Source organism: Ursus maritimus, unplaced genomic scaffold, assembly GCF_017311325.1.
Source record: "Ursus maritimus isolate PB19 unplaced genomic scaffold, ASM1731132v1 scaffold_13, whole genome shotgun sequence".
Taxonomy (NCBI): Eukaryota; Metazoa; Chordata; class Mammalia; order Carnivora; family Ursidae; genus Ursus; species Ursus maritimus.
The window spans coordinates 37,233,622-37,257,121 of record NW_024423675.1 but is presented as its reverse complement, the minus strand read 5'-3'; the positions used below and the strand labels follow the sequence as shown (position 1 = coordinate 37,257,121).

The 23,500-nt window shown below is 36.9% G+C and overlaps 1 protein-coding gene across 1 annotated transcript in view; it reads right to left on the bottom strand.

Annotated features, from left to right (window-relative positions):
• Positions 1–23,500, bottom strand: part of LAMA2 (laminin subunit alpha 2) — a 601,373-nt gene that overhangs the window by 99,447 nt on the left and 478,426 nt on the right. Inside the window, exons 36-40 of the mRNA XM_040627485.1 lie at positions 20,534–20,696; positions 19,004–19,214; positions 12,050–12,166; positions 11,185–11,348; positions 9,756–9,894 (exon numbers count right to left, since the gene is read on the bottom strand). Coding sequence (XP_040483419.1) covers positions 9,756–9,894; positions 11,185–11,348; positions 12,050–12,166; positions 19,004–19,214; positions 20,534–20,696 — 794 coding nt within the window. The remainder of the gene's footprint in view (positions 1–9,755; positions 9,895–11,184; positions 11,349–12,049; positions 12,167–19,003; positions 19,215–20,533; positions 20,697–23,500) is intronic.

The window sequence follows — 23,500 nt, the reverse complement described above, 5'->3', positions numbered from 1 at the left end:
GCATTGCAACCAGCCAGCTTCCTGCTCACTGCACGGTGTGCTCTGGTGTACCTCACCCAGTGTGGATGCCTTTTTCTGACTCCTCCAACCACTGCATGGGTTAGTGGAGACCCTCAACCATACCCTCCCCACGAGGAAATAAAATATAGGAAGAGAGCAAAAGACTCCTCTGAAATATGGATTACTTAAAATCTGAATTTTCACCAAATTCTACCCCTGAAACTAAAACTACACTATATGTCAACGAAGCTGAATTTAAATAAAATTTTGGGAAAAAAAATTAAAAATCTGAATTTTGAGCAAAAAACACTGCTTTCAGAAAACAGTACCAAGAGACTAAATAAAATGGAGTTAAGTGTGCAAGGGAGATGGTGGGAATTAAAACTATGATGGTATAAAGAAAAGGAGGTAAGAGAAAGTGTATGACTTCAGCAGAGGAATCTTCACTTTAGCAGGACAGACACGTCTCTCACCACATCAACATGGGTAGGTAGACGCTTAATCCCCCTCAGTCCACTGCAGTCACTGGACCCTCACCTTGCTCAGGAGGGGATAAGCCAGGAGGGAGGCACACGAGCTCTGAAGGCGACCAGGCTCAGAAACCACAGGTGAGGTAGAGCATGAGAGTCAGTCATGAGACTAAAAATAGATAATGCCTTGCAAATCTTTACAAAACAGAGTGCTCTTTACCCCTTCATGGGTGCACAGAACGATGCAACCAGACACCAAGGGCCCCCAGGCTTTACCCCACTGAAAACAATCAGAGACAGTCTTTTAAGGAAGTGCTTCCAATTAAGCTTCTGGTTATAGACAAAATATAAATGTTACTGACATGACAATATGGAAGTTAAAGGGTAGAAGTTGGGAGGAGAAAGGGAGAAAGGGAACTGAAGGCAGGGTGAGGGCACAAAGGTCTGCATTTACAGAGTGGAGAGTCCATCACAGACAGGAACAGGAAATTTACAGAGTGGGGAGTCCATCATAGATAGGAATAGGAAATAAAGCTCTGAGCCCCTTCCCCTAAGTTTAAAAAGAAAACAGTTCAGGATCTAAACACGGTAACGTACCTACACTGGGAAATGCAGGAGAGGGAAATGTGATGTGATAAGATCTAAATGAACTTCATGTCATGTATCACACCGCAGTAATTAAAGAGATAATCCCCTAAAGTAATGAATCACATGACAGCAATGGTAATGATATTATCAAGAGAGACAGGAGAAGAAACAGTTGGAAGATTTAGCAATGATTGTCCTGGGGGTGTGAGTGTAGAGGTGAGAAAAGTTAGGCCAGGGGATTGTTGCTTGAAATTTCCTGCTTCTCTTTTCAATTTAAAAGGAAATAAAATATGCACGCATCATGAATTTTAAAAGAACGAAACGTAGGGCTTCTTGTAGGTGTGTGGATGAGGGTTGCTCTTTCATTTCCGGAAGCCTTTAAGAACGACTTTCTTAATATTTTTCAGGGCAGATCTTCCTGCAGAACTGATTTTCAATTTCCTTTTACTTTCATTTCAGTTAAAACACTTAACTAGGAAATAATTTAAGTATACTGATAAGAACAGAAATATAGATACCTGTATCCCCATCATCCATATTTGACTAATATTAACTTTTTACTGTATTTGTCTAGATCTTTAAAAACACATATGTGGATTTAGTTTGATAATATTTAAAGTTTTACATCTCTATGATTGACCTACAGTTTTCCTTTTTGATCCTGTTTCGGACAGCGTTCTGCCATCAAGATTATACCAGACTCATAAAATAAGCCAGGGAATATTTCGTTGCTTTTCTATTCTTTAAAAAGTTTTGGATAGTGAGTCCTTGAAATTTTAGTAGACATTATTATTTTGTCATGGGTAGATTATTAACAACGGACTCAAATCATTTAATGACTAGTCTTCTACAAGTTTACTCTTTCTGAGTACATTTAGATTTATCGTCCACTTCACCAAACACTCATATTTAATTGAAAAAAGTTGCTCATGTACTCGAGTATATTCATATGTATTATATCTATATTATCTCTATAGTTATGTCCCCCTCTCCATTCCTCATCCTGTCCATATACGTAAGTAATGTGTAAGCACTGCTTACTTAGTCTTGTTTTGCCTGTTTAAGAATCAGCTTCCTAATATTTTCCCTAGGTCGTTAATTTCTGCTTTAGTTTTATTCCTTTCTTTATATATTATTCCGAACTTCTTGAGCAGAAACTCTAGATAATTGGGTTCAATACTCACCCTTTCCTAATAACTGCTTTTCAAACTTCACTTGCCTTTTTAGTGCCACTGGATGTGATGTGTAGTTTTATTTCCATTTTGTTATGTATTTTGTGATTCCATTTTGTATTTGTGATTTCAAACTATATTTTTCTTTGACCCATGAATTACTTTGAAGTGTGATTTTTATTTAAAACATTTTTGAGGAATGATCTTTATACATAATTTTTTAATTTTATTGCACTGTGATCAAAGAATACAGTCTAGGTACTGTTGGAGCGTTGAGATTTCCTTAACACTTGCTTTGTGATCTGGTTCATGGTTCTCTCTTTTTTTTTTCCTTAAGTTTCATAGTGCTTTATCCAATGGGGCATATAGAATTAATTATCTAATTGATCTAGAATTCTAGAAGACCACTAGAGTAAGCTTGTTTATTGTACTTTTCAAATCTGCATCCTTATATCTCTTTGCTTGCTACCTATCAATTTTTAAGAGAGAAATGACAAAATCTCCCTTTATTATTATAGATATGTTAATTTTCCTCATTTGACATTTGCCTTCATTCTTAGACTTTATATTATGACTTTGTGGGTTCAAAATTTTTTAATCTTCCTGATAACTTGATTTTATCTCTCGTAACTCTTTTTTTAAAAAATATAAAGTCTATATTATTAATATTACTATACCAGCTTTCTTCTGGTTAGTGTGACCTTGGTGTATCTCTTTGCACCCCTTCTTTTTCAGTCCTCTGCACCCTTAGAGTTAGTGGTATTTTGTGTACACCATATACTGATGGCTGCATTTGTTCAACATTCTTAAACCAATATAAATATTATTGTCATCTAACTTGTCATTTTAATCTGTTTGCATTTATTATAAAGACAACTTGAAAGTGAGCTAGTTAATGCTCATCAAGAATTCAATGTGCCTCTTTTCCCCAGCCGCTCTTACAGTTAGATTAGGTGTGTGACTATTCCTGATCAACAGACCAGGTATGGTCCAGGCCAAGGCAGGGAAGAGCAAGCATGTCTCTTTTGTCTTTCTCTTTCCCTGCCAGGACAACCTTGGAGTCTCCGTGGTATGGTGTAGCTCTGAGATGGAGTAGGGTTGTCTGACACACATTGGGTAGGATATATTACAGAAATTTGGATTGTGGTAAGCAACTGATTTTTCAGGGCTTATTTCTTGAGGCAGCTAGTCATAATTACTCTGCTGTATTTAGATTTAATTCTATCATATTTTGTGTTTTAGATATACCATTTTTTTTTTTGCTTCTATTTTTGGCCTTTTATAGAACTGATTGAAAATTACACTCCACGTTTTTTTCTCTTATTTGGAAAGTACAGCTGTTTGTTCTGGTTAAATTTATGTGTCAATTTGGCTAGGCTATGGTATCCAGGTTTTGGTCAAGCAAGTCTATACCTTGCTGTGAAAGTAGCTCTTAGATCTAATTACCAAGTAATTAGACTTCAAGTAAGGCAGACTAGTCTCCATCATGTAGGTGAATCTCATCTAATCAGTTGATAGCCTTAAAAGAAACGACTGAGATCCTCCCAAAAGAGGCAGAAGGAATTCTGCCTCCAGACTGTCTCTGAACTTGATACATCAATTCTTCACTAGTTCTCCATCCTGCTGGCTTGTCCTACAGAATTTAGACTTGACAGCCCCCATAGTGGTGTGACTCAATTCCTTAAAACAAATTTTAAAAAATCTCTGCATACCTACATACATATATCCTATTGGTTGTTTCTCTGGAGAACTCTGATTAATATCACTATTTTTCTTCTTCTATAATTATCCTCAATGTTTAATACATACACTTAACAAAGTTCAAATCTAACCAGTTTTTTTACTCTTGTCCCAAAATTTTAAGGACTTTAAAAACTTCGAACGCTGACCATCTGCCCATTTTCATGTTGTTGTTCCCTTGTTCTTTTGGCTCTACTTTTTAAAGCAATTACATACCTTTAGTAATTATGTTCATTATGATTTTCACCATACTTACTTAAATTGTATACATTTACTATTTTTCTGTCACTTTGTCTCTTTAATCCCCAATTTCCTTGATTTTGTTGACATTCCTTTTGAAGGGAATTTTATAGTCGCTCAGTGAGAGTCTGGGATTGGTAAACTCTCAGTTTTTCTCTGAAGATGCCATTATTTTGTCCTCCCCTCTGAATGAGGTATAACAGGATATAGAATTCTGAGCTGACCAGCATATTATATCATATAATTATATATCATGAAGATGTTAGTGCATTGTCTTTCGACTTCTATTGCGACTTCAATGGGAACTATGCTAACAGGCGAATCTTATTCCTTTGTAGATAATCTGTATTTTCTCTCTAGATTATTTTAAGATTTGTTTTCTTTTTCTTTTTGGTTTCTGTAAGTTTAACAGTGATTTTTCAGGTGTGGACTTATTTTTATTTATCGTGATGGTTTTCCTTAATTTGTAGAATCATATCTTTCACCAATACTTGAAAAATTTCAGTAGCTCTTTGACCATTCCTGCTCCCCATTTTCACTCTTTCAACTTCTGGAACTCCTCATAGACTTACATTTTTTACACTCTGCATCCTTTGCCTCCTAAACTCCTTTTATATTTTACCATATTTGTTGCATTCTGGACAATGTTTTCAACTCTTTCTAACTCATTCTTTCATCTGTTACTAATATGCTGTTTGGCCCTCCCATTCATTTTTAATTTTAACTACTATATATTTCATTTTTTAGACATTTTATTTGCTTCTTTTACAAATTTCTGTAGTCTTTAGTTCCTCTAGCATCACTTTTTTCTATTCATTCTTTTAACATTTTAATAATTGAAACAATTTAATATTCTCTTTCAGATTTTTCAGTAATCTCAGGATCATGTTAAGTACTTTGCCTGCCTATCCTCAGTCCTACTTGATTATTTATAGTGCATCTAAACAGAGTAGTTTCTGTATCTTCCTAGATGCTCTAGAGGTTTCAACAGCCAAGACTAGTACCCCTGCCATTAATTTCTCAGCTTAAAAAGTCTTGTACCATATGAATGGTATAAATTGACTTCAATCCATAGGCTTGTGATTTTAGCATCTTATGAAAGACATTTTTCACAACTGGGGGCATGAAAAGAAACTAGACTTCCAGAAATGTTCCTGGGCTAGAAGGCATGACTGCTCATTAACGAAGACAGTTGTTCCAGAGTCTCATGTTTTTGCATACCTTCACTTAGAGACTTCTCTTGTGGGTTCAGGTGATGTCTGTGATGTCATCTCGCCCTGCCTGGTCTTTAAAATCCCAACCCCTAGATATTATGATGCATATTTATGTTCCAAATTCATTGAACCACCAAGATGCCTGCTCTAGAGTGTGCCATTCTGTTTTAACCTCTCTCTGTATTTTTAGATTTTCCTCTGTTTTTTCTTTCTAAAATGAAGTTTGCATTAAATTTGAGGAGTTATAATTTATTTAGCATTTCTATGAATTTCTAACATCAGGATGGATCTGAATTAATTCAGGCTGCATGTTGTCAGAAATCTCTGGCTTTCCTTTCTAGCGTCCTTGCTTCCTATCAGGGTTTTTCTCCCCACTATCTGCCAAGAGTAAATTTACAAAAATCTAGTTTATTCCTTAGATTCTTGACCCTGAAGCAAGAGAAAACTCCTTTTGAGATTTCTATGGATTTCTACTCTCCTCATGTTAAAGGAATAAACCCTAGAAAATCATTTACAACAGTTCATGTATTTATTAGAATCAAGGCTTTAAACTTACTTTTTAGGTATATTCCCTCCTATAAAATATATATATTTTAGACTTCCCTCTCATCTCTCTAGTTTATCTAAAGCCTACATTTTGCTTATAGAGCACTGTTCTTTACTACCTCAATCTTGTTTCTATGAAAAAAAATGTCACAAATTGCTTTCATCTTCTTTCGTATTTTATATTATTTTTTTTTCTAGAAATGTCTGGAAAAGACCGTGGTAAAGAGTTTTAGAATTATGGCTCCCTCAAATGATGGGTAATTGCAGCAAGTAACAGAACTTAAATTTGGAGACTAAAGAGAAAGAACACAGTGTACTGGAGTTGAAGTCCAGTATAAATTCTATTTCTAACGCTCATTCTAGTGAAGATCAGACTGAACACTGACACTAATTGAGAAGTGGGAGCCTGGGCTATGAGATATTAATGAATATTGTTGGGGTGGGGTGTGAGAGAGAGAGAGAAGAGAGAGAGAGAGGAGAGAGGGAAAGGGAGAGACAGAAAAAGGAGAGAGAGAGAGAGGAGAGAGAGAGAGGAGAAAGTGTGTGTGTGGGGGGGTGTTTGAGACAATGACTCCAGGGTGAACAAAATACTGAAGCGAGAAAACCTCCCATTGCCAGGGCAGTGAAAACAGTGATTTTTTTTTTTTTTTTTTAAGTGCAAGATACCAAGGGAAGGTGATGACAGCCTAATTTCCTACATGGAAGTATGTACAACATAGCACATTCCTCTGACTTAGAGAAAGGGAGGAAGGGAAGGAAGGAAGATGACATTGCAGAATAGGTGAGACTGTATGATTATTATCATGTGATGATTCTTCATGATCTTAGAGAACTAGAATTACGGAATGCACTCTACAGAACACTTCATTTCATTGTTGTTGCTCTTTGTTATTGGAAGGCACCATATTCAAGTGCACAGCATCTAAGACCTTTCCAGCGGTCGGGGGCCTTATATCCCAGGGCCACTGAAGCCTATTGCCTCTGGTGGTGATTCCAAGCACCCAGCAGCATACAAAATATTTGTCCACGTACTTCTAAAACCTGATTTGGCTGATAATATAGGTTTTAAGTTCACCTATCTGGAATTTTTATTTGAAGTTTTAATTTTCTGTTGTTTTATCATCAGAGGACTTTTTACAGCCCCAAAGCAATTAAGATTAGAACAAAATAACTGCATCTTCATATTCTCTTTTCTAAAGTGACACATTTCCCTTCTCCTTTCCTTGCATCCACCAATGAGAGGTACTAAATGAGAGGTTATCTTGGAGATTGCGTGTTGGAAAACAAGTGCTTTATAGTATTTATCCCACCTCACACTAACAGAAAAATAGTATTTGTTTCTTCATAATGTCTACATTTCCAAAATACTTTATTTCTATATTTAAATAAATGGTGTATGCAAGACACACAGCTTTACTCTTTACATAGGATTGCTCCACTACAATCTTCAATTACGTAAAACCTCCACCTGTTTATTATTTCGTTAAATGATCAACTTTCTCTCACTCATATTTTCCTTTCAATGACCTTCTTGATTATGTGTGTGTTTATAGATAGGTATACTTAAGTAGATTTTTTAAAAGTGAAGTTGTTTCAAAAATGCTGTCAATTATGCTCTGAGGTTATTTCTACCATTCATTTGTTTCTGTCCTTACGGTATTTTCAATGCTTCTTTTCCTTCTCACATTATTTCACATCCGTTTTCTTCACAGTAGTAATTGATTGTTTTATTGCTTGTCTAAGACGTCTTTCCTCACCTCATACAAATTCCTGCTTTGTTTCTTTGTCCTTTCTGATTCACTGAAAACATTTTTCCTTCTTTTTAGGAAGAGACTCAAGTGAGTGAAGAACTCTTCTGTACTTTTATCCTTGAATTCTTTCATACATAAATAATAAACTTAATCTCACTCTTCCGTGTTTATCGAACAATAATACCAAATCTTACATATATGGAATGCTTAGTCCCAGCTACGTAATTGCTCAACTTAATGATTGGTGAATATATTTATTTTCTAGTAAAACAGAACTATATTATCATGACATTAAAATTAAAACTTTACTCTGTTCATGAAACAAAGTTTCTGTTCAGTCCAATAAACTTTCTGGGACAAATCAGTCTTCTTTGAGTTTGCAGATAGCCATTTAATCAATAAGTGGTTCTCTTTAGCATTTATTTTGTACTTTTTGAGACATTTAATTAATTTTTATGTGGGATATGGAAAAAGAGAAGGAACGATGATAACAAGAGGACATGTTGCAATGCATTACAGCTCATCCTAGCCCTGTTTGAGGCTGGCTAGATTGCCACGTACAAGCATCAGTGTTAAGGAAAGAGAACATTTTGTGCCTGCATAAAGATGACAGTTTTCTATATATAAAGTGATAATATTAAATTTGGGTGAGATTAAATAGCTCTTTAATAAAAAAACGTTAGAAGTTTATGAAGAGGAAGCAATGGCAATAGTGAGATTTTGATTGGTATAAATGATTATAGACTTGAAAGATATTAATTAGAATGATATTCATTCATTCCCTTCTGAGTGCCTACCATTTGCCAGGCACAGTGCTAGATGCTAAAAATGGTCCTACAATAAAGCTTGGGTCAGATGAAAATGGTGAACTTGGAAATCTGTGTCTTTAAAATAGAAGATTATGAGAAGATAAATTGTTTAGATTTGAAATATAAGTTCATTTTGAAAAGATAACCAGGCATAGGGAAGTTTCTGCAATAACTGTAACACAATTTTGAATAAGAAATAAACAGAACATATGGTATTAAAGCTTATCCCAAAGGAACCCAAACAGTACTTGCTGATGGAATATGATGTTTTCACTATGACCATGAAATAAACCTTCTAAGAGTGTGGTAAATATATTTATTATCCCTAATATCCAAAAAAACCTTTGTGTCCAATACCAAAGCCAAGAAAATATTGATCCGTTTAACACTAATTATTCATGTTTATTTCATTCACAAAAATCCAATCAAGTTTTTTTTTCCCCTGAAATTCTGATGCGAAGACCAAAGGAGTTCAGAACATTTAGTTTAGAACATTTTAACTCACTATGTGCTTCCTAGGAACTATTTTTTTTCACTTAAAATAGTATTATGAAGGTGTATCATGTAACTTATTTACGAAATGTTGCTCTAAATGTACAGAATGAAGAATTGTCAGTATTGAAGCTACTCAGATAATGTGCTATACTTGGAGCCCCCAAATTCTAAAATATTATTTCCAAATGTATTTCTGAACAATGACAGCAGCCAAAGGTTCCTTTGAAGGTACAGGTTTCAATTGATAAAAATAGTATAAATCGTTCAGAAGCATATAATCTCATGTGTTTTGTAAAATGTATACTTTCTAGTCAAGCTTCACATAAAACCAGTTTGTGGGTGAGTATAAGTAGTGGTGTTAATTTTCAGGGCACTTTTTTATTGATGATATTTGGATCAAGAGCAATAAATTTCCCTGTCCAGAGTCTTAGGTTTGACTGTTTTCCTTCTGTGAGTTGGTGGCACAAAACTGCTTGGCATCTGCAATGATTTCAAGACCCTTATCAGTAGTGGGAAGTAGTGAGAGACTGAGAAAAGAGTTCTATTATTACAGCATACTGGAAGTTTATTTTGGATGTGATTTAAAAGGAGCCTTTGAAAATAATTCAAAATAAATATTCTAGCTTACTGGGATTTTCCTGAGCTCATTTAAATTTGAGAAATTTCCTTTAGGTACTTATTCCAAAAGATTGGCCTGCGTTCTTAGCACATAACACTGTTCAGCTCTTACCAGTTTTGTAGCTTCGTGTGCAAGACCTTTAGCTTCTTGGGCAATTTTCTCAGCTTCATCAATAGAGTCCTTAATGTGGCTGTAAGCATTGAAGGCTGCAGTGGCATTGAAGGAGATGTTTTTAGCCTCGTCAAGGATTCTGTTGGGATCAACCCCAAAAAAGAACATCAGAGCAGTTGGTACTCAAATGAAGAACATTCTACTTATAACAAATATGGCTTCCAAAGGATCACAGCCAAGATCATCATGATTCCAAGTCATAATGAGGTAGCTACTTATTGTATTATAGTTTTCAATTTAAACTCATATTCCTAAATAATTCGGCTATGAAATATTACCAACATATTTTTAAATACCCACAGTGTCCTTCAAAAATTTCTGCAACCACACGCACCATGCAACCGTGAGCAGTGAGATGGTCCTTTGGGTCATTCGTAAAGCATGCTATGTTTCAGAGCACTTGCACCATATTACTGGAATGGATTGCACAAAATCTCTTTAGGGGAGGTGTACTGCTCAGATGAAGAAAAATGAATCTCAGTACGTTAAATAGCTTGTCTCAGGTGACATGACCAACATATCCCTAATTAGGAACCTGGAGCCTGCATCTGTGGACTTCTAGTTTACATGCTAAATTGGCAAAAGTTTACCATAAAATGAACTGTGCATGAATTGTGCTCAGGGTCTTCAAACATTAATATTCTCCTTTGTATCAATGATGTCAAGTCCTGGAACAGAACCTTACATATGTTATATATTAAATAACAGATCTGAGGCAATTATTCTTGGGGCTTATAGGACCGGTATTTATTATGACAATCCCAAAATTGTAGGGGAGCCTACCAGTTATACCTAGAATGTTATTTATAGGTTAAACACACTTTGCCACTTGACCCTCCCTCCTCTGACCCATATAAGAGTCCCAGCTATAGGGAGCTGTTATTTTACAGGGGAATATGTAGTGTCTCCCTGGATTCTGAAAGAGAAAAAAAAGACTTAAAGGCTATCTATGGGGCCACATTTTCAAAAGCCACTCTTAACAATAAATAGTTTTGATTTCATTAAAAATAAAAAGCTAGAATCTGAAGCAGAATGTGTGTTTATACATTATTATTTAAAATGCTAATAAAGCAACCGCTGTGCTCTCCAATAAAGAATAGAAAATATTTTTTCTTAGTGTAGCCTAGGGCTGTGTTCATTCCCTACCAAGCCGTATTTGAATCCACTTTTAACTCAGACTTTTGATGCTGCTTCAGTGGAACTTTGCCCAGACCCTCCTAATTAGGCTCTTCCACAGAAAGGCCATGGAGCTCGTATGTTCATAATTAGAGAAATCAAGATTTAAAAGAGATTCTCTACCACTTCTGCTAGTCACAACTTTTGGACAAGCATCAAGACACACAGACATTTCCAACAACAAATGACATACCCATCAAGGACAGCAGATGAGTCATTCAACTGAGCCGCATGGCTCTCAGCCTGGGACACCTTCTCAGCAAGCTTCCTGTCCTTTATTTCCTGGGCAAGGTCATCGATTTTATCTTTAAGCTCTTCAGACATGGGTGGCAATTTAGTTTGAATGTCTTCAACATACTGATATGTAAGAAGAGAGGGCATTTTAAGTAAGTGAATCCAAGTCTCCTCTCAGTTACTAATTTCTCTAGGAGATATAATTACACACTTACTTTTTTATGAAACTTCAATTTTACTAATATAGCAAAAAGAGAATACAGAATAAAAGCTGTTATTTAACGAGAGAGATTAGGAAATATATGGAGCCAATTTACACCAAGAAGAACCTAACTATCTTTTTCAAAGAAAATGCTTCTTTGTAGGTATAAATGCATAAATGATAGTCATTAGGATTTTTTAGACCATATGTGTTTCTATTGCCATACAGTACAGTGTCTACTGCATTACACACTATATTCAAAGTCTGCTTATAGGTTTACATTTCTCTTTTAACCAATGTTATATAAATATTGAGGCGGATTTTAAGAACTATCCTGGGAACAAGATATGCCCTTCATCACTGTGGGAAAAAAAAATGCAAGTTTATAGGAGTGTTGTGAGAACTCTCACACAGACACTCATGTCTGTTGGGAGAACAATGTGAAGTTTTAACTGTTGCCAAGAGCTCAGCACAGTCACAATGGAATCAAGCAGAAACGATCTGACACCCACAAGAAAAAAAAAATTAGTATTTGCTTATGTTACTGAGATTTTTCACTGTTTCCCACCTATGAAAGCCTATGCCATTATTATTTTAACTTTGGCTTTTATGAAATACTCACATCTATGACTGAGTTGATTTCACGTGCAAGACGGTTGGCTTCATCAAGTATGTCACTGCCTTCTTTTAAAGTGTTCTCAGTTTGTTGCTTGCCACGTTCAATAGCCTCCTTCTTTTTCTGTAGTACAATATGAACAAAACATCAAAATGCCCTTTGGACGAAACCCTATCCAGCCCGGTATTCCTTTCCGACTTCCTTGAGCTGCCTGAACACAGGCTTTGCAAACAAGACATGCCGTGTTGACGATGAGGCTGGATGAGAATGATAAACTACCTGGCCGGTCCTTCAAGTGTTGTTTTATTTAAATGCCTATCTAGGTACTTTCTTCCTCCCAATGTGAAAGTCATCCAAGAGAAGAAAAGTTATGTGATGTTAGCTGAGGAATTAAGAACTCTTTTTGAAGCAAGATGGACACCCATCTTAAACTCAAGTGTAAGTGTTGAATATGTATTCCTGAGCATGTGGTAGTGCCCTGAATTACACTGGAACTAGACGTTACATCCCAGATTCGAGGTCCAAATGAGTGTTTTCTGAGCATAAACATAGGCAGATGTAGTCTAGGGGAGTTCTGTAAAAATTGGAAGAAGTGAGATTTTTAAGGGAACTCAGGGGAAGTGCTTTTCAAAAAAAGAGAAATGAACACATGGAAGAATAAACTTAATGGACTGTTCCATAAAAAGAGAGCAAGCTCTAATTCTTCCTTGATGCTGAGCTTGTCTCAAAACTACATGGGACTCACTCCTAGCCTAGAAGGGTAAAATTGACGAGAGAGAAATATTGTTATCTTTCTATTTGGAGTGTACCTTTGCCTCTTTTTTCCTTGATACATCCCACTCATTCTCCCAGTAAGTTGTGGATTTAATGGCACCCATTTTAAAACTCTGCCATTTATGTTTTGATATAGATAATAATGCTAGTTTTATAGTCATTTATATCTCAAGAAGTGCCAGGTCGTTTATAGGCTTTTCTCATCAAATTCTGCACTAACTGGACAGGTCCTGTGTTTATCACCTTTTCAAAGAATAAGAAACTGAATAAATGATTTGCTCAAGGTCACACTAACTATGCAGTTAAGGACTGGGCCCTGGTCTACCTACTGTTAAAGCCTGGGTCTTGAGCTGTGAAAGCACGGTCTCTGCTCTTATGGAAATCACTTGTCTTATTTGCGCTGGGATAGCACTGATTTCATACCCTTTTTCCCTGTCTCTTCACCAACCACCTCAATGGGCTGCGAGCACACACCTCTCAGTCCTGCCTGTGACCCTCCGTGGTTGCAGTTCCCTCCCACATGGGCTCTCCTCCAGTCCATTGCCATCTTTGCTCCTCCATGCTCTGTTCCTGGTCGCTTCTCTGACCATCTCTCTAAAACAGCAGTCATCCTCATCCCAAATATTTTCTACATGCCATGGTACAGTGATTACAAACTGGAGGCAGGCACTAGCCTGCCTGGGTTGGGATCCAAGCTCTGCCCACTCACAAGCTATGAAAAACTGGGGCAAGTATTTAGCCTCATGTAAAATGCTTAGTCTCTCACTTCTCAAAATGTGGTCCACTGACCAGCAGCAGCAGGACCTGGAAGGGTATTAGAAATAAATGATCTCACTGCCTTTTCAAGAACTACCAACTCAGCATCTACATTTTAACACAAACCCCAGGTGATATACACAGTAAAATTTGAAAAGAACTGGCTTAGAACACAGCCTAGCACGCAGTAAACATGATGTAATTGCCAACTTATAATTACTTTATTTTGTCTTGGCACTCATTTATCTGAATTCTGTTCTATAAGGTGGCCACAAACTACAGAAACATAAATAATGTTATTTTATTTTTTGTATAGATTGAACCACCTCGTTTGTGTCTTCTCACGGTTGCTAAAAGCACTGTTACTTAATGAAAATCAGTGATACCAGTTCATCGTAAGATGCATGTACAGTACAGGGACCAGTGGAAATGCAAGGCCTATTGAACTGTCCCTAACTGATGAAGCATAACATACTGAATACACCATGTAATATCACTGAACACGTCACTTATGATGCAGCTCTAGACTTTATGTCCACAGTATATACTTACTTATTGGTCTAGTGACTGTCTCCCTCACTATAATATAAACGTCATAAAGACAGTCTTTATATATCACTGTACCTTCAGGACCTAGAAACGTTTCCTCCATAAACATTTTTGAATGCATAAATGAAATTGGAGTCCATTCCTGGGACTTGCATCGGGGACACTTGAATCATTCAGCTAGTCCGATCACTGGCTAATTCAGAGCAAGTTCTGCTATGTCAGTCTTATTCATGGACAGCACAGGTAGGGGTAGCCCTGGTGTTGCTGATTACAAGTCGCACCTTATCTTCCAAGGGTTTGACATTCTTTTCCATACTACCAATTTTAGCCCCTAGCTTTTATATGAATTGATTTAAAGTCATGCCATATTCTGACATTCAATAATCTTTTCAACCTGACTTGTTTGTATTCATGAATCAAATTAATTTAAAATGCTGTGCCAATGGGAGGGAGAGAATATTTCCATCTGTATGTTAGGTGAAGAGCTATATCCATTCTGATTTCAAGTAAGTAGTGAAAGAATCTTTGCAAAAGCTCTATTTGAGTCACTTTAGGGAACCAATTGTTATGCAAAGGTCAAAATGTGTTCTTTATCATACTAAAGCAGAAATGATAATCCAGAGATTAGGGAGATTTCAGAGGTGGCTAATTTTCAAATTAGTCTCTAATGGAAACGAGCTTTGAGACAAGGAGAGATGAATATCTGGAGCTCCCAAATATTAATAAAAGTATTGATGTAACGTTCATTTGGTTTTGCTTTATGGCACGTTATTCGCTGGAAAAAAATTCTGTGCTATCTTTGTGCCTGATACTGTACTTGGTCTTGAAGATACACTGGACAGGAAAGAAGTGTTCCTCATGGCCTGTGTGGAGGAGGGAGTAAATGAATAAGTAAATTAATGTAATAATATTTTTAACATAATTCTGAGTGTCACAAAAGTAAATAGAGGAAATGGATAGAGAATGATGTAGGATAAAAAGTACCTAAGGGAGAAAGCGGCAAGCATTCAAGGAACAAAAAGGGGGCCCATGTATAAAGGGAATTCTTCTCCCAAAGTACACCATAAGCATAACTATTCAGTGATTCCACTTGAAGACCAAAATTGATTACATTTCTACCTTTACCTTTTAATCAGATCTTAATTCATTCCAGAGCTCTCTAAATTTAAAACCTTTTTGGGTGGGGTGGACGGCTTAAGAACTCGCAGCAGCTTATTTCCCTGCCTGTCTAGCAACTACTTTTCTTCGAATCCTTCCTTTTGCAACCTTCTAATGGTCAATTTGGGGACTGACTATTCAGTATATGCTTCCTCACAAAATTGAATGGCTTGCATTCTCCAGGGCCACCAGGCACATAGTCCCCTCTGCTTTCTCTCCATCACTGGAAGTGCCTCTGAGCCCGTGCCTCTCCAGAAGGCTGCATTCAAAGACTTCTATGATCTAGCTCCAAATGCTATTTCCAGAGCCATCTTCTGCTACACAGTTCCGGAGTTGGGCAAATTTACGGCTCTCTTTGACATTTTGTAAGATCACCTCTTCCTTGCAGAGCTCTGCATCTGCGCTCATGCGACACCATCATTTCTCTCAGTCTCTGCTATGATGTCACCATTTTCGTGACTCTTTTGTGGATGCTCCTAGCACATATTAATCACAGTGTTATGCATTGTGAAAGGTTAAACTGCCTCAATTGTAAGGTCTATGAGGCCAGGGATCATTCCTATTCATCTCAAGCACCCTGGTTACCAACAGCATCTTGCTGTGAAAGGTGTCTGACAGACACTTAATATTACCACTGCCTACTTTCCTAGCCTTATACCACACTATTTCCTAACACAAAACTAATTCTCCAGTTTATATGAACCACTCACAAATTTCCCAAAATGTAACGTTAATTCATGACTCCAATATTTCAATTGTTAATGATAGTTTTCAGTATAAGATCCAAATTCCCTAACTTGATCTCGAATGCACTTGGTCTTTCATTCCTCAAGTTCTGGACCTTGTCTGTCTTCTCTGGCTCTCTATCCCCCATTCGTTTCCATGCAGTCTTCATTCTAGTCCTATCAAACCACTGAATTTTCCCCCAAGTATCTTACATTTTCTTTTTTCCCCTTCATGTCTTTGCACATGGTTTTCCCTATTTCTGGGCTGTTCCTCCTTTTCTACTTTGACTAACTAGTGCTTGTCATTCAGGACTCAGCACACTTACCACGTCCTCTGTGAAGCCCTCCTTAACCCAGGTGATTTAGATGACCTTCTTTTACTTAGCTCCATGATAATTACTGCAGAGTATAGAGAGTAACTTACTTATGTGTACCTCCCACAAAATACAAGTCACTTGAAGTCATCAGAGATGGTGTTTTATTCTTCAAATCACTGGTTCTCAAACTTAAGTCTACATCTGAATCACTGGAGGGATTTTTAAAACACAAGTTGCTGGGCTCCACTCCCAGTCTCTGAGTTGACAGGTTTGGGGTAGGGCTCAAGAATTTACATTTTTAGCAAGTTTCTAGTTGATGTTCATGTTGCTGTTCTAAGGACCCATAAGGATCAGTCTTTAATATAATAAATTTTTGTGTTAAGCATATTTCTTGAACTTAGTAGAGTTTTTATTTTTTTAAAGACATGCTTATCTCCTTAAAATAAATAACATTTGAGTTGGATCTTAATTATAACACCATCTTTGGGAACATAGGCACAATGCAGTTATCTATTTCAAATCCACTGTATCCATTTGCTTGAATAAGCAGCTGTATCAGTTGTTTTCAAACCAGTTTGTACATCGGATTAACCTAGGGAGAGTTTTAGAATATGAACCCTGGGCTACAGCCCAAACTAACCAACTGACACTCTGGGTGGGAGCTCAGAGAACCCATCTTTGAACAAATCCTTTGGGTAATTCTCAGTTAGCTGGTCTAGCAGGAACCTTTGTAAGCAACCTAATCAGCCCGGGCAATCTTAAGTAAACTGTGCCTGACTCCTGTTAATTTAGTCAGTTTATCTATTTACTCCAGTAAGTTTTTAACAAGCCTTTAGTTAAGCATGACACATAAAATGAAAATACAGAAAGGACCACCTAGAATCGCAATGCTGACTACATAAGCTCCAGGCATCTCTAGGGGCGCCCAAGAATGATGGCTCCTGGTTTTAAACATCACTAAAAGGAAGGAGTAGCTGAAAGGACCATTTACTGCACCACTATAACTCTTCTTGAAATACTTCCCAAATGCTTATTATGCTTTCCACACAGGTAATTTTAATTTCTTAAACTGTTGCCATAAAATGGAGAGGTGCACCTCTGGGTAAGTTACACCACTGGGGTGTTACCGAGCAGGATGAATCAAGCCGGTGCTGGGGATATGACAGTAGTCCAGCATCCTGCCTCACTAGATGGTACTTTTTCTTTAATATTTCCAGCATGTCAGTAGACTCCAAATTGGCTAAGATTAGATACCTCGGTTAAGAAAAAAGTGAGCCTCCTCAATCTTCCATCAAAATGACAGGGATAAATCCCAGGAGAGGGACTAGAAATGGATAGTTTAAAAAAATTAACTCATTCGGACACCTGGGTGGTGCAATCGGTTGAGCATCTGTCTTTGGCTCAGGTCGTGATCCCAGGGTCCTGGGATCGAGCCCTACAGCAGGCTCCCTGCTCAGTGCAGAGTCTGCTTCTTCCTCTCCCTCTGCACACCCGACCCTGTTCGTGCTCACTCTCTCTTGCTCTTTGCCTCAAATAAATAATTAAAATCTTAAAAAAATAACTCATCCTCTTACTTTTTAATCTAAAGGAAAATGGAAAGAAATGAGTAGATGAAAAGAAATCCAGATTTGTTCTATTCAACTGCCATTCCACAAACATTTTTGAAAGCATAATATACGCCAGAGAGTGTTCATTTATAGTTGAAGGTGAGAGGATACCCTAGAAGAGATAGAGGTCTCCTGCTGTTTTCAGATCTGTTGGGGTTAAATACTTTGAAAACAGCAAAGGTAGGTTTGTTTCTGGGGATATATTATTGCTGTTGTTTAAATACCAAATACAGGTTGTACTGTCATATGTGCTCAATTTACTCTTGGGAAAAGTGCCCAATTTGCCATGTCAAATATTAAGGAAAGAAAGAAAGGAAGGGAAGGAGGAAAGAAGAGAAAAAGGAAGGGATGGAGGGAGGGAGGGAGGGAGGAAAAGAAGAAAGAATCTGTTTTAGTTCAAGCCTCATCAGCTGTCTAAAAAAGGCAGAAGCTGCCCATCATTTCTTGGGGAGAGAATTATCTCTTGTCTGTGAGGAAAAAGAGGGAAATAACTCAGACTTGATCTCTTTTAAAATATCATTTGCATAGAACACGTTGCAAAGAAAAAGAGAACCAAAATCTTACCAAGCACTGGACTCTCAATGTACCAGATTCCATTAGGGAATAGTTGGTACTTCTGCGATCTATGGAAGCTAGATGTCTAAGCAATGGTGCATGGGTTACAAAATCATATGAGGTCAGTACTAGGAGATACCTTGGATGTGCTCTAGTATAATGCACTCATTGAGTAGTTTGAAGACTGAGACTTAGAGACTTCAGTTGCCTTGTCCAAGATGTATTTCTAGAAAGTGACACAGTTGTCATTAAGATCAAGGCCCCATTGTATCACACAGTCCTCAGAATCTTCAATATTTTATCTAAATTTTATTTGATTCTATGGCAATGATCATTGATTTTTTTTTTTTAAACATCATTTCCTGTTCTACTTTTTAGCAGTCTCCTTTCAGAGTTGTTCTTGATTTGGGTAAATGGGCATCAACTTGACTTATCCAGCCATGTTCAATCCCCACCCCTCTACCCCATCCCCCCATCCCCCCATCTCTACAGATTCAGATGAAAATCCCTATGACTTACCTCCAAAGCAGTCATGTTTTTTTGGTTTGCTGCAGATAAGCGATTAGCCTCTCTGATTTTCTCCATGGCTTCTCTCAACAAGTCCCAAGCATCATCAACTTTGTTTTTGTAGCCTGCCAATATCTCCTGGAGACCCTTCTCCATTTCCTCGTTTTTCCCTCGGGACTCACCAAATAACTTCTTTACCTTCTTCAGAAGGCCTTCTGCAGCTCTGCAAGCAGCCCAGCCCAAAAACAGACAATAAGCCCTTGTCACTGCCTCCTGGTTTATTGGTATTAAACTGTGTTACAAAGAGATGCTAGCAAAGAATGGACAAATAAGATAATATTTAAAGCAGACTGACTATGTACTAAGTCGAAATGAAAACGGATACATGAAAAGTGGCAAGGCCATTTATAATTAATACTAAAGCACAAAAATATACACATTTAAAATGAATTAGCAATATAGCATTTTCAATTGGAAAGAGTCACGTTATTCTCATAATCTGACTGATGAAATAAATTTTGATTCACTTCACATACCAAAAAAAAAACAAAAAAACCACAAAAAAAGCCCCCTGATTGGCCATAGTGCCGTATTTTCTGTTACTTTGAATATAAGGTATGAACGCGGATATATTTGGTTAGAAATTGTGAACAGAACTGTTACTGACGTGCTAATACAATATCAGGATGTCGATCTACTTTGCTTTTTTCTCTCAGCTGAGTGATCTGGGAGTTTCCTGGGTTTAACTTAATGGTTTTCCTAAAGTGATAATATTCTGAGCCTTTAAAAAAGACAAAACACTTGGGAAACAGTACTTCTCAAATTAACAGGCATCATAACCCCCTGGAGTGTTTGTCAAAACAGATTGCTGGGCCCCATCCCCAAATCTCTGGATTCGGTAGGTCTGGGGTGGGGTTTAATAATTTGTGTGTCTAACAAGTTCTCAGGTGGTGCTGATACTGTTCATGTAGTATGGATTATTTAAGTATTAATAAGACCATCACTTTGAAGTTAGCTGACTATAAATGTAAACATGTATTTTTTTTATTGAATGTATGGTCACAGAGTTCATTTGCATTAGTAAAATCATAATTCCTATTTCCACCCTCAAATTTTCAGCCCTAATTTCAAAGTATTAGGCATTTATTATCGGATGACTCTTCTATTCAGCATTTCCTAAAATGACAAAATGCACAGACAGAATGGACTGCTAAATTCATAACTTTATTTATCCAGAGATATTTTCATTAAAACAACAACAAAAAACTATTGATGGTTTAGAAGTGCCAAATACAGGCAATTAATAAGGCAAGTCCATTAGCCCAATTATGAAAGGGACAGCACCAGAAAAGATCATTATTTCATTATCTAAATACAGGCAAAAACATGCTTTTAATCCATTTTAGAGCAAGATAAATAATAACTAAGTGAAAAATAAATAAAGTATCACACTCAAAGTGTGATGAAAATTTTAGAAAACTGTAAACAATCATTTGGAAAGCTCAGTGTATCAAATGAAAAAATAATAAAGCATCTACTCACACTAACTCGTCTTCAGCAACTTCCTTTTGTTTATCTAGATTTTTCCTCCTCAGTTCTGTCATCATCTGATCAATCTCTTTCTGAAGCCCTTGCAAATTTCTCTCAAAGGCCTTGTCGGGAGTTCCTAGAGTTTCATTTAGTCTTACAGCTTTTTCATTTACAGCTGCAGGGGGTAAGACAAATTTTGTAAATTAGTAAACAGAAGTGCCACATGCAAAAACGGCACCAAGCATCTGCTCTTCCCCACGATCTCCAAATGAAATGGAGTTTGCCATGGGTGTTCCTGCTGGGAATAGAAAGGTAGTTAATAACAATCCATAACAAACAGGGAAAGGTGACATATTTCTCCAATTATATTTCTTTTGGGGGGCAGAGTAATTAAAGTATGGTGTTCCTATCTCACAAGGAAAAAAAATGCAAATAAAGAAATGGCCCAAACCTTCCTCATGTAAGAGGTAAACAATGAGACATGAAGCATTACCACTCAGAAGATAAAAACACAAGGTCTGCGCTGATGCTAAGACACAATCGTATTCGGTCAATTTGAAAATACCGAGTATAGAAAAACTCTCAGTGATGAGATCTCTGAAAACAAACCTGCCCTTGCACTTCCACACAGCTCTGTGTTCTTTTGTTCAAAGGGACGAGGGAGGAAGCACTGGTCTTGAGACGAGGGTTATAGATTAGGGCTCAAAGCTACCTTCTAGCAATAACATACATTGTAAGAGTCTGTGTTTATTATGCATTAAATAAAGTTTCAAACTGTGCTCTTCAGAATTTTAGAATTCTCTAGGTGCTTCAGGTATTCTACAAATGATGTCTATTCTGTCAAGTATCTATTTTATAGGTTAGTGTTCTGGGCAAGATTTCATTTGAAAAAAGAATTCTATGTCAAATAAAAGTTTGAAAAACTGGTGAGTTGAAACATTTATGCAGTTCTACCATTAGTTTTAGGCCAAATTCTCCTCAAGTGTGTTTTGTGGCACATTGACTTAACAAGTTGAAAGGAGATGTTTTCTCAAACTCTTGTGTGCCAAACCCTTATTTCTGTAATATCACCTGTGAACATCCCTAGAATGAAGCTCTGGGTTGGCTAAGAGACATTTTCTACTAGTCAATGCTATATCCTAAGATGTCTTTAGGACATAAAGAATCCTGAAAATTCACTTCTTTCTCAGAGAAACTTTTCTGGCTGGCACTGGTTGGAGCTGTTGCAAGGGTAGTATTCCAGGTTCCTGTAGCCGGTGCACACCGGCCAAACACAGCCGCCATAAAGGGTGTGACATGTGGGTTAGTCCAGTGGTTCTGAAATGTGGTCCCCAAACAAGCAGCATCAGTCTCACCTGGGAACTTAACAGAAATGGAGATTCTCAGGCCCTACCCCAGCCCTACTGACCTAAAAATTCTAGTGGTAGGGGACCAGAAATCCGTGGTTTAACTAGCCCTCTAGGGGCTTCTGCTGCATGTTAGAGTTTGAAAATCATGGTTTAGCAGAAGGAATTGGGTATCAATCTTTAATTTTACCCTTTCCAAAATGCATCTTTTGAATTTTTTCATGATTAAGGTATTTGGTTAGAAAGTTGCTGCCATCAAGCACTTATTCCGACAGACATAATCTAATCTGCAGAACAATTTGAATCAGCTGTTTTAAAGCACAAATATGGCCATTCCCAGCCCTGTGGTAGAAATTATTGCTCAGGTGCCATATTCTGAGAAGTTAGTGAGGGTGGCTCTTTCTTGGTCAACTACTTAATAGTCATACTTTGACAGACAGCAAAGAACCTTCTCAAGACCCCACCACTACTGTTGCTAAGCTATCACCTAGGCTGCACTGAGTTTGTTAAAGAACCACAGTGACCGTGGACTAACTGGAAAGCTCTTTGATCCAGCAGACTTTGTAAGAACTATGGCAGAATGCCCATGATTAAAATGTAAGGTTTATACTTCTTAGATATCAGGAAAGGCAGTAGATTTGGCCTTCCCTATGGTACCTCTCCTTCTTTGGTCTGAGTGCCTGTCTATCCGTATGTTGATTTTAACTAATTGTATTATGTAACTAACCAGTGTCCTCAGTTGCAACTTTTCAACTTGCCAAAGGTGTAGGTTTTTCTTTTATTAAGTTAATATATAAATGAGCTTTGATTAGAGATATTTTTGAAATTTCATTGAATTTAGGTTCTGGGCCTAGGTGGTTGTAAGGGGGTAGTGTGAGAGAGAGAACCTCACTTGCAGTCTATTCTCGAAAACTAAACTCCAGCAGAGAAGAACTTGCTGAAAACAGAATGATACGAGAGAGGAAAGGAAAAGAAGAAGATGGCTGTACCTTTTGGAACGTCTGAACCATTTCTTTTAAATGAAAGTAATATGTAAGCAACTAGAAGAAATTAAGGCACACAAAAACGACTTTAGCAAAATGATACAGTTAAAAAAGAAAGCATCATTTTAACAGAAGAGATGTGAATGCTCCACTACTTCTACATACGGAATTCAGAAATTCTCTGAATGTTTTTAAACTAGATGAATGTGTTCTTCAGTCTCTTGGATTCAAAGGAATACACTCTCAGCACTATCAGTTCAGTACATTTGCAACAGAATTGAAAATAATTATAACATTAATATAGCTCTGAAATTTACATATTTATTTCTACTTTATTTCAAGGCAATTTTAAGTAGTTTTGAAATATCTTTAGAGCAAGGTAAAATTAAGAGAAAAGGAGATGGAGTAAAAATAAAAAATAATGTAAATCAGAAGACATTTTAATAGTATCTCAGTAGCCAAGGCATAGCAGGGGATAAAAAAGGGATACATAAGAAGTATACAGTATCTGTAACACACAAATACATTAATTCCTCAGGAGAAACAAAGTTTTTTCAAACTGAACCAAAAAAAATTATATATATATTTATATGTATATAAAAATTTATATATAAATATATATAAATTTATATACAAATTATATAAATATA